The following is a 14,734-nucleotide window of genomic DNA, read 5'->3' on the forward strand; positions in this document are numbered from 1 at the left end:
TTAGTGCAAAAGATAGCGCAGAGGTGGCACTCCATAAATGTGGAATAAATTGAATTATGGGAGGGGGGGTTGTTGTGTTTTTTTAAATCCTCACCCGATGATATTTTTTCCATTTATTTATTTATTTGGACAGAGCAGAAGGGAGGGAAGAAGGGAAGGAGGGAAGAAGAGAGGGAGGAGGGAGGGAAGGAGGGAGGGAGGGAGGGAGGGAGGAGAGAGGGACATCCATGTGAGAGAGACACATGGATTGGGAGATCAAACCTGAAACTGATTATCTTGACTGGGATTTGAACCTGTGCCCTTGACTGGGAATTGAACCCATGACCCTTTGGTCTGTGGGCCGACTCTCTAACCTCTAACCAAGCATGTCAAACTTGCAGCCAGCAGGTGCATGCCTCATTAGGCATGTGGCCCACTGGCCACAAGTTTGACATACTTGCTCTAAGCCAAACTGGCCAGGGCAAATGAATTATGTTTTAATGTTCTTAACATTGCTTTCCCATTATTGGCCCAGGTCATATAGTTCAGGTACCATTGACTACGTTTTTTGTTTAATTGAAAGCAGTAAGAAGTCTGAAGAGAAGTAGAGGGTCAGTGGCCCTGAATTCTTGGGACAAAAGAGCCAGGATATGAGGATATGAATAGGCAGCAAGTCAGACTGAAAAGGGGTGGACAAAGCTTTGGAGTTATGAGTCCTAAATCTCAGGTTCATTTATTAGCTGGATTCCTTGGGCTTCAGAACAAATCTCTTAGCTTAAATTCCATCACCAAGAAAGATAGATTCCTCCCTTACTGATTCATAGCAGGGGGTCAAAAACCAGATGCCATATGTGGAAACCACAATGTAAATTTTTATTGAAATGTGTGAGGTCAGAACTGTAAGGATGCTATTGCCTACAGATTTCTCTAGCATTTCCTAATATGGCCTGAAGAGGGCACTATTGGCCAGGAGTTGGGTTAGCCAGGGTGAAAATTCACCTTAGGTCCACCCCTTTGCTGCATCTTCCCACCATAGCTTCCCTCCTGCCCCCTACACATAGTTGGCAAATACCCTACAACTCCCCCAACCTGCCCATAATTTTTTCCTGTTGAAAATTGCAAACATCCTCTCCTTTTTGCATGTTTTCGGGAGCACAGGCTGATTTCTCTACGTTTTGCTATAAAAGCAGAAAGACTCATTGCCATATGCACTATAAAGGCCAGGATTGGAGTCCAGATACAGTTTGTCACATCTTTTGCTGTCTGCACAGGTCTGTCTTAGGCACTGCTTTTCCCCTGGGAGCATTATTTCTGGGAAAGAATTTGAAATTGGTTGTCAGAGTAAAGGGTTAGATAAGAAGTAGGGATCAGGAATGAAGGTTGAATTAGTTTGTTCCGTGTCCCCAATCCCAGAGGAGCAGGGAACAGGTAGGGATTATGTGGAAGGAATAAGCAGAAGAGGGGAGGGTGAGTGCTGGGGGAATTCCTGTTGCCTTGGTCTTGGGCAAGTTACTTCTTTTTCTGTACAATGGGAATGACAGCGGTAACTTTCTCATGGGGCTGTGTGAGGAATAAATGAGGTCACAGAAGTGAGCTACCTAGAGAAGCAACAGGCACTGAGGAGTGCTCAGGGAGCCAGCTGTCTGGGAAAGCGGCTTCTGCACTGTTGTCTACTGCGCCTTCTGCAAGTCTAGGGGCAGAATATTCATGATGACCATCCCCAGGCAAGGAAAGAGGTCAGCTGGATATAAAGGGGGTTGGTGCACTGAGGTGGCAAAGACTGATGCTGGGAATGTGGCATTAGCTAAAGGGGTCACAGAGAAGAAGAGGCAGAAAGAATAAGCATTGGTAGCTGCCTACAGAGGAATAGCCTTGAATGGAACCACCTTATTGACCAGTGTGGGCAGAGCTTGTGGCCTTACGCCCAGTGGGTCAAGAGGTCAGACAGGCCATGCAAGGCAGCACGTAGGGCCCGACTCCCTCCACCTCTGATTTCCCAGGCCTGCTGCCTGCTGCCATGATGGGGGCAGAGCCAGGGAAGTAGTGGGCTCCCAGGAAAACAGAAAAGCCAAGAGCCATGTTATGGTTTCATTTCTTGCCAGTGAGATTGAAAAACACACAAAAACATATAAAGCCAGGGGCCAGCCCCCATCCCATCCTCATGTCTCCCACCACCTTCATTATCCAGGGGGATCTTGCTGTCATGGAGTCCCCCATGGAGACCTAGAGAATTCATGACTTGCCACCTAAATTCTCCAGTCCATCCTATCCCTGCTTGGTAGGTGCAAAAAGAGGTGTTTGCCCTCCAGCTTGTCCTGGCATCACAGTTCTGTAGGGCATGGAGATGAGTTTGGTGTCTCTCCAGCATGGCACCGTCCAAGTTTAAGATGATCTCCTCTGAATTTTTCCTGCTTCAGGGCCTTAGACTGGCCCTATGACATACTTAGATCTGAGTTGAACTCTGGACAGTTCCTCTGGCCCCTAAGATGTCACCGCTGGTCCTGGAGTGTCCTTGGGACAGGCTGGTGCTGAGCTGATAGCTCCTTGATGGGGGTCGGGAGTGGTGGTGTGGGAGACGTGGCATGGGCAGTAGTAGTGAGCAAGGTGGTGGATGTGCCCAGGGTGGGAGCATCTGATCACCTGTCCCCTCTCCTGCAGGCCTCCCCTGTGTACAGCTTCAGCTTTCCCCGCAGGAAATTGGAGTAGATACGGAAAAATTTGCACAAAGTATCAACAGTGAATGTTCGGAGTGGAACAGCAGAGGCCACTGCATCTGGAAGGGAGATGGCTTCCTTCTGTCAAGGAGAGAATACAAGATTACTGCAGTGCCAGGGACCCTGGAGGGAGATTGGAACCAGGACAGAATTGGAGGGGGTATGAGGAAAGTCTCAGTGTTCCTTGGTAGGGCCCTTCTCCCATTTTACAGAAAGGGCAGAGTGTGAGGGAGGGTCTATTCCTACACACCTGGCTTCCCAGTGCCCGAAGCAGGGAGGTGAGGCTGCGCAGGCCGCTGATGGCTTTGTCCACATGTAGCTGCAGGGTCTCAGATGTCTGGGAGGAGTTGGCCAACAGGGCCTGGCCTCGCAGTATGGCTTCTGAGAGCAGAGCCAGGCCCTGCCAGACTTCCAAGGCCTGCTGCTCAACCTAAAAGGAGCAGAGACTTGGAGTCAGCTGGGCCCAAGCCACCCCTTATTCCTCCCTCAGCCTCCCTAAGCACAAAGCTGAGCAAACAAACAGAAGGCGTGCAAAAGGGTCTGTGGAATGAATGAATGAATGAATGAATGAATGAATGAATGAATGAATGAACAGATTAACATATTCCATTCAGTCCTCATCTTTGCTACTCCATTTCTTCTCTGTATCATTCTCCCTCCTGCCCTATGAAGTTTCCAAAATGAGACTCTCCAAGAGGAAGGGAAAATGAACTCACCTCCATCCTCTTCCAGGCATAGAAGTTAACCTTGGTGTCTGGGACGGTGATATTCTCACTGAAGCTGAAGCCTTCAGCACAGCCCATCTAAAAGCACAACCCCAGGGAGTCAGTGCCCCAAGGGCTCTCAGCCCAGCCCACAGGCCATAGCCCCTCTGGCTTTGCCCCTTACCTAGCTTCCAGGTGTGCATAAGGGGCTACCGGTTTTATCAGTTTTACTGGGGTTCTGGCTTCTCACCTCCAGCCTGAACCCAGTGCCAGGAATGAGTCCAGGTTCCTGGATTTTGGAGGAGGCCCCTGAGCCCCTCAGAGTGAATTCTGTGGAATGTCCTGGGAAGGGGGTCTCACCGTGACATTTTCAGCCTCCCGGGCCTCCAGGATGTACCTCTCCAGGACGCGGCTGTCACAGATGAGGCGTGGAGGGGCGCCCAAGACTGGGAGGCCCAGAGGAAGCAGCAGCAAGGACAGCAGGAGCAGCAAGGCAGGACATTCTAGAAAAGAGAGCCAGGCTTGGTGTGAGGAAGGGAGGGGAGGAGTGTTAGTTCGGCGAGGCAGGTTCACACATCCCGCTCCTCGCCTGGGCTGGTCTTCCAAGCGCTCTGATTCTGCCTCCTGTGCCTTCATTCAATCCTGCTGCCGAGCGCACACCCCACCCCCCAGCCACCGGCTCACTTCTCGGGCCAAACTTCAATCCGGCTGAGACAGAGGCTTCCCCTCTCGCAGATCCCGTTGGCTGCTCCAGGACCCAGGTATCAACTTCCTCCCCACCCACATAGCCGCTTTTCTTTTCCTCGAACCCCCAAACCTTGTTCCTGTCTCCAGGTCACATTCTGCCTTTCCCGGGGACTCCCCAAGCCCGGCCGACACGTGGAGGCTGCCCCACCCCCTTTGCCCTTCCGGGGTCCCTCGGCAAGTCGTGGGTCCTTGAACCCAGCCACCTCTGGGCCAGCAGTCCTAGCGGCAAATCCCTTCTCAAACAGGGGCCGGGGCGGGAGCTCCCCTGCGGGCGACACTCACCGCGCACCCCCATCTCCGTGTCCCGCGGGTCCGTTCAGCGACCAGGGGCTCGCCCGGCGCCCGTGCCCCGAGCCCTCATCCCGGGAAACTCGATGGGTCTGGGCCACCCCACAGGCCGGAGGAGGGGGCTCACTGTCCAGGGGCTGCCGAGTCGGGGGTCGGGCTGAGCAAGCGCAGGGCCAGCGTCCGGGAAGACGTGCGGCGAGGCGACCGGCCGGCGTTGGCCCGGGATACTGCGGCTGCGGCCGGGGGTCGGGCTGTTATCTGCATGTGTGCGTGCGTGTGTGGGGGTGGCGGGAGGCTGTGTGCGTGAGTGGTCGCCCGAGGTGGGGGCCATGAGGTCAGGGCAGGGGGCAGGACGCCTGGGTCGCGGGTTCGCCGGGGCGGGAGCGGCGCGGCGCGGCAGGCGCGGGTGCAGGAATACCCTTCTGCCCGCCTGATCCCGGTTCCGGGAGGTGCAGCTGGGTGTGCACCAGCGGGATGGGCAGGACGCCTGCGCCTAGAAGGAAGGCCACTCTGGGAAAGGCTAGGGGCCCCCACGCCTCCCTGGGGGGCATTCGGGTCTTGAGCGGGGCTCAGAGCTGGAAGTGCCTAGGTTTCTGCAAAGGCGCTGAATCTGGAAGCTGCTGGCAGGGACAAGTCAGTTGCCTTTCTTCTCACAGCCCCTGTACTTGTTCTAGAACCAGTGTTGTTCATATTGAGGAATGTGATGGTGTATGGAGCCAGAAATGTGGGGGTCTTCTCCTCCTCCTCACTTTCTAGGACCCTGAAAACCCAGGAATTGAACTTTTAGGGCACAAATCACATGGTATGCTCTGTAGGACATACACGCACTTAGACATCTTTTCCTTTGTCCTGTGATACAGGTCAGCCTGTGTGGCAGAATTCTTACGAACTCTGAAATAAAGCTAATCCCCTGAGTGATGGCAGTTCGGATTTGCAGCGAATCCTTTGTGAATTGTAGGAAACCCTGAGGCAGGAGAGCAATCTTCCTAAAGCCGGGACCAAGGCTGGCTGCCTCTCAAACCTTAGAAAATGGCCTCAGCCCCTGAGCCTGTGTCCTCACCTGTCACATGGGTATGATGAAAGTACCAGGCCTAACCTCGGGCAGGTTTCATAAGACAGCAAAGTCCTGCAGGTAGTTATATAAGTTCCTTCACTCGCTACCTGGTCTCATGATATTAGAAATATTTTATTCATGTGTTCAGTGCCTTCTTTATGCAAGACACTTGACTACACACTTTGCAAGACAAAAAGATGTGTTGAGACCTAGCTCCTGTCTCCTGGATGAAGTTAGTAGCTTACCACAGAGACAAGATGTGTACACAGGGCAGTGTGTGAGGACTGGAGTGCACAGAGCTCAGCTGTAAGAGTTTGGAAGAGGGAGAGCTCCTGTAGGGGAAGTCAAGGAAGCTCTAATGGAGGAGCTGACAAGGAGCTCAGCCTTGAAGGGCAGGTAGGATTTCAACAGGAAAAGATGTGAGGTGGGTGTGGGAGGCCAGTTACGCAAAGGGAAAGGAGGGTCGGGTGCATAGCATATGAAAAGGAGAGGTAGAGATCAGACCAGCGTGCTGGTTAGGGAGGGGTCAGGTTCCTTGAATGCCACTCTAAGGAATTTGGCTTTTGTTGGGAAATGTTCATTCGTTTATTCAAGAAATTTTGTTTCACCAGCTGGTGTGGCTCAGTGGTTGAACATCAACCTATGCACCAGGAGGTCACGGTTCCATTCCCAGTTAGGGCACATGCCCGGGTTTTTGGCTCGATGCCTACTCTTGGGCCGGCAGAAGGCAACCGATTATGATGTTTCTCATTGATGCTTATATCTCTCTATCCCTCTCCCTTCCTTTCTCTCTAAAAATCTTTTTTTAAAAAAAAAAATATATTTGTTTCTTCAAGAAATGAATATTCAGCCTTGGCCGGGTTGGTTGGGGAGCGTCATCCCATACACCAAAAGGTTGTGGGTTCGATTCCTGGTCAGGACACATACTTCGGTTGTGGGCTGAATTCCCAATCAGGTACGTATGGGAGGCAACTGATTGATGTTTTTCTCTCAGATATTTCTCTCTCTCTCCCCCCACCCCCCCCCACCCCCCCCACCTCCGCCCTTCCTTTCTCTGTAAAAATCAGTGGAGCTAGGCTGGTGTGGCTTGGTGATTGAGCATTGACCTATGAACCAGGAGGTCACAGTTTGATTCCCAGTCAGGGCATATGCCCAGGTTGCAGGCTCGATCCCCCGTGTGGGGTGTGCAGAAGGCAGCCGATCAATGATTCTCTCTCATCATTGATGTTTCTATCTCTCTCTCCTTTTCCCTTCCTCTCTGAAATCAATTAAAAAATATATATTAAAAAAAGAAAAAAAATGATTCTCTCTCATCATTGATGTTTCTATTTCTCTCTCCCTCTCCCTTCTTCTCTGAAATCAATAAAAATATTTTTTCAAAAAATAAATAAATAAAACTAAAAATCAATGGAAACAGCCGAAACCGGTTTGGCTCAGTGGATAGAGCGTCGGCCTGCGGACTGAAGGGTTCGATTCCGGTCAAGGGCATGTACCTTGGTTGCGGGCACATCCCCAGTGGGAGGTGTGCAGGAGGGCAGCTGATCGATGTTTATCTCTCATCGATGTTTCTAGCTCTCTATCCCTCTCCCTTCCTCTCTGTAAAATACCAATAAAATATATTTTAAAAAATCAATGGAAACATATCCTCAGTGAGGAATTTTTAAAAAATGAAATGAATATTCATTCATTCAAGAAATCTATATATATAAATACCTACTCTTGGCCAGGACCTGGGGATAGAGCAGTGCATGAAACAGACGAGAATGCCTGCCCTGGTTGAGCTAACATTCTAGTACAGAGGCAGACGACAAACACAAAATGAGTAAAAGAGGATCTCCAATGGCAATAAGGACTAAGAACAGGCACAGAAGGGGGGACCAGGAGTGTTAGAAGAGGTTGCAATTTTAGATCAGGCAAGCAGGGACGCATGCTGAGAAGAGGTTGACCTAAATGAAGAAGACCTGAATGAGGTGAGGGAGGAAGACATAAAGGGGTGAGGGGAGGGCATGATCAAAGAGGGGTTCAGAAAGATGGAGAGGTTGGCGGAAGTAATGAGGACCTGACTCTCTCCCACTCTGCTCTCCTGCCCTCAGCTCACCTCGAGCCTGCTTTGGGAGCCCTCCTCGAATCTGGTGTACTGGATGTGGGTCTGCACGCCCCACTATGCCCTCTGGTCCCAGTTTCCCTCTCAGCACCAGGCAGATTCCCAGCCCCTCTTGGCCTTCAGAACCCAGTTCTGCTTCCTTCCCAGATCCCAGCTGTGAGACAAGCACATGCACACTCACGTCCTCACACGTCCGCACATGTGTTCTGTCCATAACCCCCCAACCCCCAGGCTCTGTTCTCCCAGTCCTCAACTCCCGACTCCTGCGTCACTGCCCTGACCTGACCATGAAGAGACCAGGAACAGATGGGGGTGGGGTGGACACAGCCTGAAGAGAGGGAGGAGAGGAGGAGCCTCTTGGGCTGTGGGACCTGCTCCTCCCTCCCCTCTGACAGCAATTTGTCAGAGGCCCCTACCTTCAAGAAAGGAAGGAAGATGGGTCATGAGCACAGGTGCTGGGGCCTACTGGACAGGGGTAGTGCTGGCTCATCCTCTGTGGCTTTCAAAGAGAAAGCTATGGTTGCAGCTTGGGAGAGAGGGTAGAGGAGAGGATCTTGGTCCACCCCACACCCAATCCCTAAACTGTGTAATCCTGCTTGGAGGGCAGAGGCTGGTTTGGAGGACAACTTCAACCCAGGTGTTCTTGGATACTGCCCAGAAGGGTCCACCTATCTGTCCTCATCGGGGGACCCTGAGGATAAGGAAGAAAACAGGAAGCTACCTGGGGCTCTCCCTCCAACATTCACCAATTCACCATCTCCTGCCCAGCACCCCCTCCATCTTCCTGCTTCTATTTTTCTGGCATGATGCTGACTCAGTCCCAGGACCACTGCAGGTCTCCTCACTGACCCCTCCAGTTAACCCCAACCCTGCCATTAGACTAACTTTCTTATTGAATAGCCTCATTTGAGTCACTCCCCTGAGCAGGAGTCTGCAATGGCTCTTGGTTGCCTCAGAACTAAGACCCTCTGTGTTCTGCCATCCACCGACCTCTCCAGCCTATTCTCCTACTTTGTTCACCACACAAGCACAGTTAGATGGTTTTCAGCTTCCTGCCCTTTGCTCAACCTATGCCTTCCACGTGATCACCTGCCCACACTCTCTCTCCTGTCCTTCAAAGACCAAACGCAAGCATTACCTCTTCTATGAAACCTTCCCAGATCCCCCAGCAGGAAGTTGTCTTCTTCCTCTGTGCTGCCATCCTTACATGTCTTAGGTCTCTCACTGGCAGGGCCACCATGTACAACTGTCAAGGTGAGCACTGCACAACTCAAGGGGGTGCCATTCAGAGACTCTGATGGGAATGGTACTCTCGGGAGTCATGCAGCACAGGTGCCCTGTTAATCAGAGCAGAGAGCAAAGGACAGTGTCTGACAGGCCTTGTTCACTGTGGTACTCATGTGGCACTGAACATGATTCCTGTTTATGGCTATCACTTATATGCCATTATGTGGTCCCTCCACTTCAGACACCTCAGCCAAAGATTGACCTAGAGAGGGGAAGTAAGCCATTCATCCTTAGAGTGCTTGCCAGAGCCATACCTGCACAACCTAGCTCTGGGATATTGGGAGCTTGAGAGGCCTCCCTCCACTTCCTGTGAAGATAGCCACTGAGGCAGGATCTGAAAAGGGACCGTTGTGACCAGAGGATGGCGGGGGTGGAGGCAGGCTCTGTTCCATGAAGTCTTCCTGGCAGCCAATTCAGATTGAAAATCCAAGGAGAAGCAAATTTACAGCCCCCCTGAGCTGTCCCAGACCCCAGGCAGCATGAAGCCCCAGCTGCCTGGAGTTGGGTTGGGGATAAGGGGGAGTGGAGGGAGGGCTCTGGGCCTCTCCTGCCCTGCTTTCCAAGCAGTTGCTTCTCAGCTTGACTCAGAGAGTTCAGCCAATGGCCCAGAAGACCTTCTGTGCTGGGAAGTGAGGTGGCCGAGGATGGGGTGGGGGAGGGCTTCCTGGCCCTTGGGAAACTGGAAAGGGAGCAAGAATGCTGGAGAAGGGTTTCCTGCTGGAGAAGGAAAATCCTATGCAAAGATCAATTTGGAGAAATTGAGGCAAGGGCTGTTTTCTTGGCCACAAGTAGCCAGAACCAGATCCAGGTTTTTGGGAGAGAGGGTAAGCAGCGCTGTAACCTGGCGACTTAAGGGGGTAGTTCAGTAAACAAGGGAGCCCAGATTGGTGGCCTGAGCCCTGCCACTTACTAGCTAGCACCGCCTTATGACTTTATCTCTGAACCTTGTTTCTGTAGAATGGGGATGGTGAAAATCATAGTAATCCCTTCCCAGGGCTATGGTGGGATTATGTAATATCTGACATAGGGTAATCAACAAATGCTAACTATGATTTCTACGCTCTCTGCTTTATTATACCAGCTATTTGTTCTCACTTTGGAGGCCTGGAGACCAAACCCCCAGCATATTCTTTGACCTTCCTCCAACATCTTTTACTGTTCCCTCTGGGGAGCTGGGCACATTGACTGCACTTGGGAGACACTTGCCCCTGAATACAACTGGGTGAAATGGAGTCACTGTGGGAGTTAGAGATGGCTTAAGACACAGATATCAAGACAAGACTCAAACTTTATTTATTCAAAGCCTAGGGCCAACCAAGAATTTCTTGCCCCATCAATGTGGGTCCCCAAAGAAGCTCAAAGCCCTTGGACTGAATGAGGCCTGTGGGCCCACTCTAGATAAGCATTATGAGGCTACCTTTCTCAGTTACTTGACTCTTGAATCCCCCAAGCACTTGAGTCCTTAAAGCAGGGCTCCCAGAGCACCAATACCTCTATCTCAAGCTCCTGAACCACTTCCTCCAGTTAGATTTCTGTGAAAAGTGTCAGCCCAATCCTAGGAACTCTAGCTCACGAGTACCGCTGAATATTCCTAAGCCTCTTCCCACATCACCCATCCTATATCAGAAGACAGAGCTACTAAATTGGCCAGAGTAACTTTCCTGTCCAAGCAAAAATAAAATTAGAAAGTCCTAATTGAAACCAAACACTACTTGCAATATTAATGGGAGTAATTTTTTTCTCCTATGTAAGGTCTTCGCAGATGTACAATTGTGAATACAAAAGTTTCATTTTGTTAACATGGAGCTTAGGGACTAAGGATTTTGCATGAATTCTACTGGTGGTCCCATAGGCTCTTTCTACTTCTGTTCATGTCTTATTTCATGAACCAGAAAATAATTTTAGTATTTTCAGGTATTTAGTATCTTTTTCTTGCAGCAAACAAGATGCATGGACTTGGAAGGAACCTAGGAGGTCTCGTGAAGATGAAGCTCTCTGCTTGCATATTTCCAGTGACAAGACATTTGATGTTTCTCAAGGGAGGCTTGTTATAGAGTAGACAGCAAGCTGTCTTACTGTGCAGCCACCCATCCATCCATCCATTAGATATTAATTCCTTATTGGACTGGGCAGTGAAATCATTTCTCCTTGAGGTTATCTCATCAGTTTGAAGACTAGCTCCCTGATCACCCCACCTAGATAGAGAACAGAAGAACAGGGTTTGTAAAAAATTAACTTTTCTTATTACAAAAATAATACAGCCCTGGCCAGGTAGTTCATTTGGTTAGAGTGTTGTCCCAATATGCTATCTCCCGTCAGGGCACATACAAGAAAACCAATAAATGCATAAATAAGTAGAACAACAAGTCGATGTTTCTCTCTCTCCCTTTCTCTCTCTCTCAAATCAATTTTTAAAAAGAGTTCATATTATACATGGCTAAACCAAAAAACATAAATTAAAAAGCACCCATGCCATTAGGAAGATGGTGTCTTAAGTGGTCATTTTCACAAACTTCTTTCTTGGTGGGATGGCCTTGGCCTCACTCCAAATCTCTGTGCAGCTGGACATCTCTTCCCTAAGGAACTGCATTAGACACATACTTCTAGTCCAACTTCTCCATCGGTTCAAAAGGGTATGTGGGCCCTGGCCAGTGTGCTCAGTGTTTAGAGCATCCTCCTCCTCAATGAAGGATCACGGGTTTGATTTCTAGTCAAGGGGATGTACCTGGGTTGCTGGTTCATTCACTAGCCCGGATTGGGGCAAGTGCGGGAAGCAACCAATTGATGTCTTTCTCAAGTCAATTTCTCTCTCTCTCTCTCTCTCTCTCTCTCTCTCTCTCTCTCCCCCTCTCTCTCTCCCCCCCCACCCCTCCTCCTTTCTACACTCTTAAAAAAAAATCAATGGAAAAGAATATCCTCAGGTTAGGATTAACAACAACAAAAAAAGGCATGTGGAACATACCATTCTTTCCCCAACTCCTGACCAAGCACCAGGAACTCATCTGGGACATAATATGGGACTTACTTATCAGCCCATCCAAACTAGTTCATGTGTCCTGAGGGCCTTCTTCCCTACCAGGCAACCACAATGAAAAGCTGATAAAACTAATAACCCAGCCTTGTGAATCAAACACACACAAATCACCTTCCTTCCCCTCTCCCTAGTTACGTTAAGAGGCTCCAAACCATTCCTTAGCAAAATGTCATACTAACAATAGTAGCCTTTAAAAAAACCCAGACCGTTCCAAACACTATGCAAATTATTTGTCTTTTTAAATCTATCTGTCCTGCTTCCTATTAGACTTTACAGGACCAACGGTTTATACCTCTCCAGGCAGGCCTGGCACCTAACGCAAATCCCTACAACTAAAGGATGCTCAACAACGCTACGGATGATGAACAAATGTCTACACCCACTTCCAAGCTAAGCATTTGAATTCTCGCCTCTGAGGATGTTTTTGAAGTAGGAGGTTATTATGCACTCATTGTGGGCTCTGCAGCTGTTGAGTAAAAAGAAGGGAGGGAAACTGCATTTGGACATACCTTCCCCCGTTTCCCAAGTTTTGATGAAAGACACTTCAGAGAGCCAGTAGAAGTTGGGGATGGAGGGTGGACAGAAGCCAGAGTCAGCCTCACTACAAATGGGATGGAGTCCCTTGCCCTACCCACCATGCATGGACTCCAATAGATGCAGAAGTCTTCCCCTCATCTTTTACATGCCCCCACACACTCAAGGGTGAGCCCCCACACTGTCCAATGTTCAAGGGCTATTTCTATAAAACTGCCACTGAGGGAAGCCCCACTGGCAAGCAGTGAGAGAACATGGAGTAGAAACAACAAACAAATAGTCTGGGAGACATAGCTGCCAAAACAAACCAAATGCAAAAGGCTGCCTGCCACCACCTCAGCTGGGCCCAGGCCAGAAGCGTAGACACAAGAACACATACGTGCAGGGAGACACATAGTTCCATCCAGCTCCCTCTGCTACTGGGGGGCTCCAGGATAAGGGACCATTGCAATCAAAGATGATAGGAGTATGGGGTAAGAGGTGTGATAGGAATATCTCCCATGTCTCCCTCACCTCCTGCTTTCTAGCCACTAAGTGGCCCTCCATTCCCAGAACATGTCCTGCCTGTTCATGAACCGCCTTTGTGTATATCAACCCCTCTACCAGATGTGCCCTCTCCCTTCTTTTTTTGCCTGGCAAACTCCTATTCATCCTTCAAAACCCAAGTCAAAGGTGAAACCATCTTGGACACCACCAAGAAGTTAGCATTTCCTTTTCCACATTTCCATATCATGACTACTCTTAATTCTTTTATAACACATCTTCCTCATTCACAAAAACTGTATATCCACCTTTCCAATTAAATGATGAACTCCTTGTGCCAAAACCAGTTTGGCTCAGTGGATAGAGCGTCAGCCTGCGGACTGAAAGGTCCCGGGTTTGATTCCGGTCTAGGGCATGTACCTTGGTTGCGGGCACATCCTCAGTGGGAGGTGTGCAGGAGGCAGCTGATCGATGTTTCTCTCTCATCAATGTTTCTAGCTCTCTACCCTCTCCCTTCCTCTCTGTGAAATATCAATAAAAAATATATATTAAAAAATAAATAAATGATGAACTCCTTGAAGACAGAGGCCATTTTATATCCACCCCTTTGTATCCTCAGGGCCCAACCCAGGCCTTGGCTCACAGTAGGTACTCAGCATGTTTAGTTGTTTGAATGAAGCACTGGTCCTTTTGTAAGGAATCCACTTTACTGGCAGTCACTCACCCAGCATCAAAGTCCCTCATCAATAGGAATACTCAAGCCAGAAGGGATTTCAATAAATGAGAAGCCTGATTTTCAAAACCCAAATCAAACTACCTTCAAACAACCTATAATAAAATTGTTACTAACATTTAAATCAGATGCTTTCAAACTTGATTTCAACCACAGTAAAACAATTTACATACCTAGTACATATCTTCTATATATATATAACAGCCTAACATGCAAATTATCCCCCTGGGAGTTTGACCAGGAGACCAGGAATTCAATTGCTCATTATGACGTGCGCTGAGCACCAGGACGCAGCGCAGAATGAAGAAAGGCCCTGGCTGGCAGCCAGAAGGAAGGCCTCACCAGCCAGGCCTAGAGACCCTACCTGTGCAAGAATTTCATGCACTGGGCCTCTAGTGTGTATATATAAACACATTGTTAACTGAAAAATTGGCAACAACACTGCCATTTAAGTTGCACTTTCTTCAACTTGCTTTTTTTTAATCGTCTTTGAGGGTTGAAGTTTTTTGTTTTTTTAAAATATTGATTTCAGAGAGGAAGGGAGAGAGAGAAAAAAACATCAATGATGAGAATCATTGATTGGCTGCCTCCTGCAGGCCCCACACTGGGGATGGAGCCCACAACCTGGGCATGTGCACTTGACCAGAATCAAACCAGGGACTCTCCATCCTGCAGGCCAACACTCTATCCACTGAGCCAAACCAGGTAGGACTCTACTTGCTTCTTAAGTCTATGATCCAGTACATTGATTTCAAGACCCACAAATGGAACACCAACCACTTTGATAAACATTGCTTTAGATGACTCTGGTTTGATAAACATGAGAAATCTGATCTTTCTAAAACTATCCAAACAAAAAGTACTTATGTGTGCCCAGTAATTCAGGGGAGAGGCTTTCTTTTCCCACGAGAGCAGCCCAGCCAGAAAGGTCTGAAGAGCTCTGGACCATAGTTGCTTAGAACAATTTGGGCTCTGCAGGACCAAGAAATGAATGAAGCCATGTGCCAATCCCTACCACAGAGGCTGATACACAGGAGACCCTAGTTTTTGCTTCTTTCATTTTTAAACCCCCA

The 14,734-nt window shown here is 49.2% G+C and overlaps 1 protein-coding gene across 1 annotated transcript; it reads right to left on the reverse strand.

The window, feature by feature from the left end:
- Positions 1 to 2,053: 2,053 nt before the first annotated feature.
- EPO (erythropoietin) lies at positions 2,054 to 4,860 on the reverse strand. The gene is made up of 5 exons (XM_080678060.1): positions 4,427 to 4,860; positions 3,758 to 3,900; positions 3,410 to 3,496; positions 2,944 to 3,123; positions 2,054 to 2,774 (listed from the first exon to the last, which is right to left on the reverse strand). The coding sequence occupies exons 1-5, from the start codon at positions 4,437 to 4,439 to the stop codon at positions 2,616 to 2,618; spliced, it is 582 nt and encodes a 193-aa protein (XP_080534186.1). The 5' UTR covers positions 4,440 to 4,860; the 3' UTR covers positions 2,054 to 2,615.
- Positions 4,861 to 14,734: the final 9,874 nt, after the last annotated feature.

This window comes from Plecotus auritus (assembly GCF_963455305.1).
Source record: "Plecotus auritus genome assembly, chromosome: 7".
NCBI lineage: Eukaryota > Metazoa > Chordata > Mammalia > Chiroptera > Vespertilionidae > Plecotus > Plecotus auritus.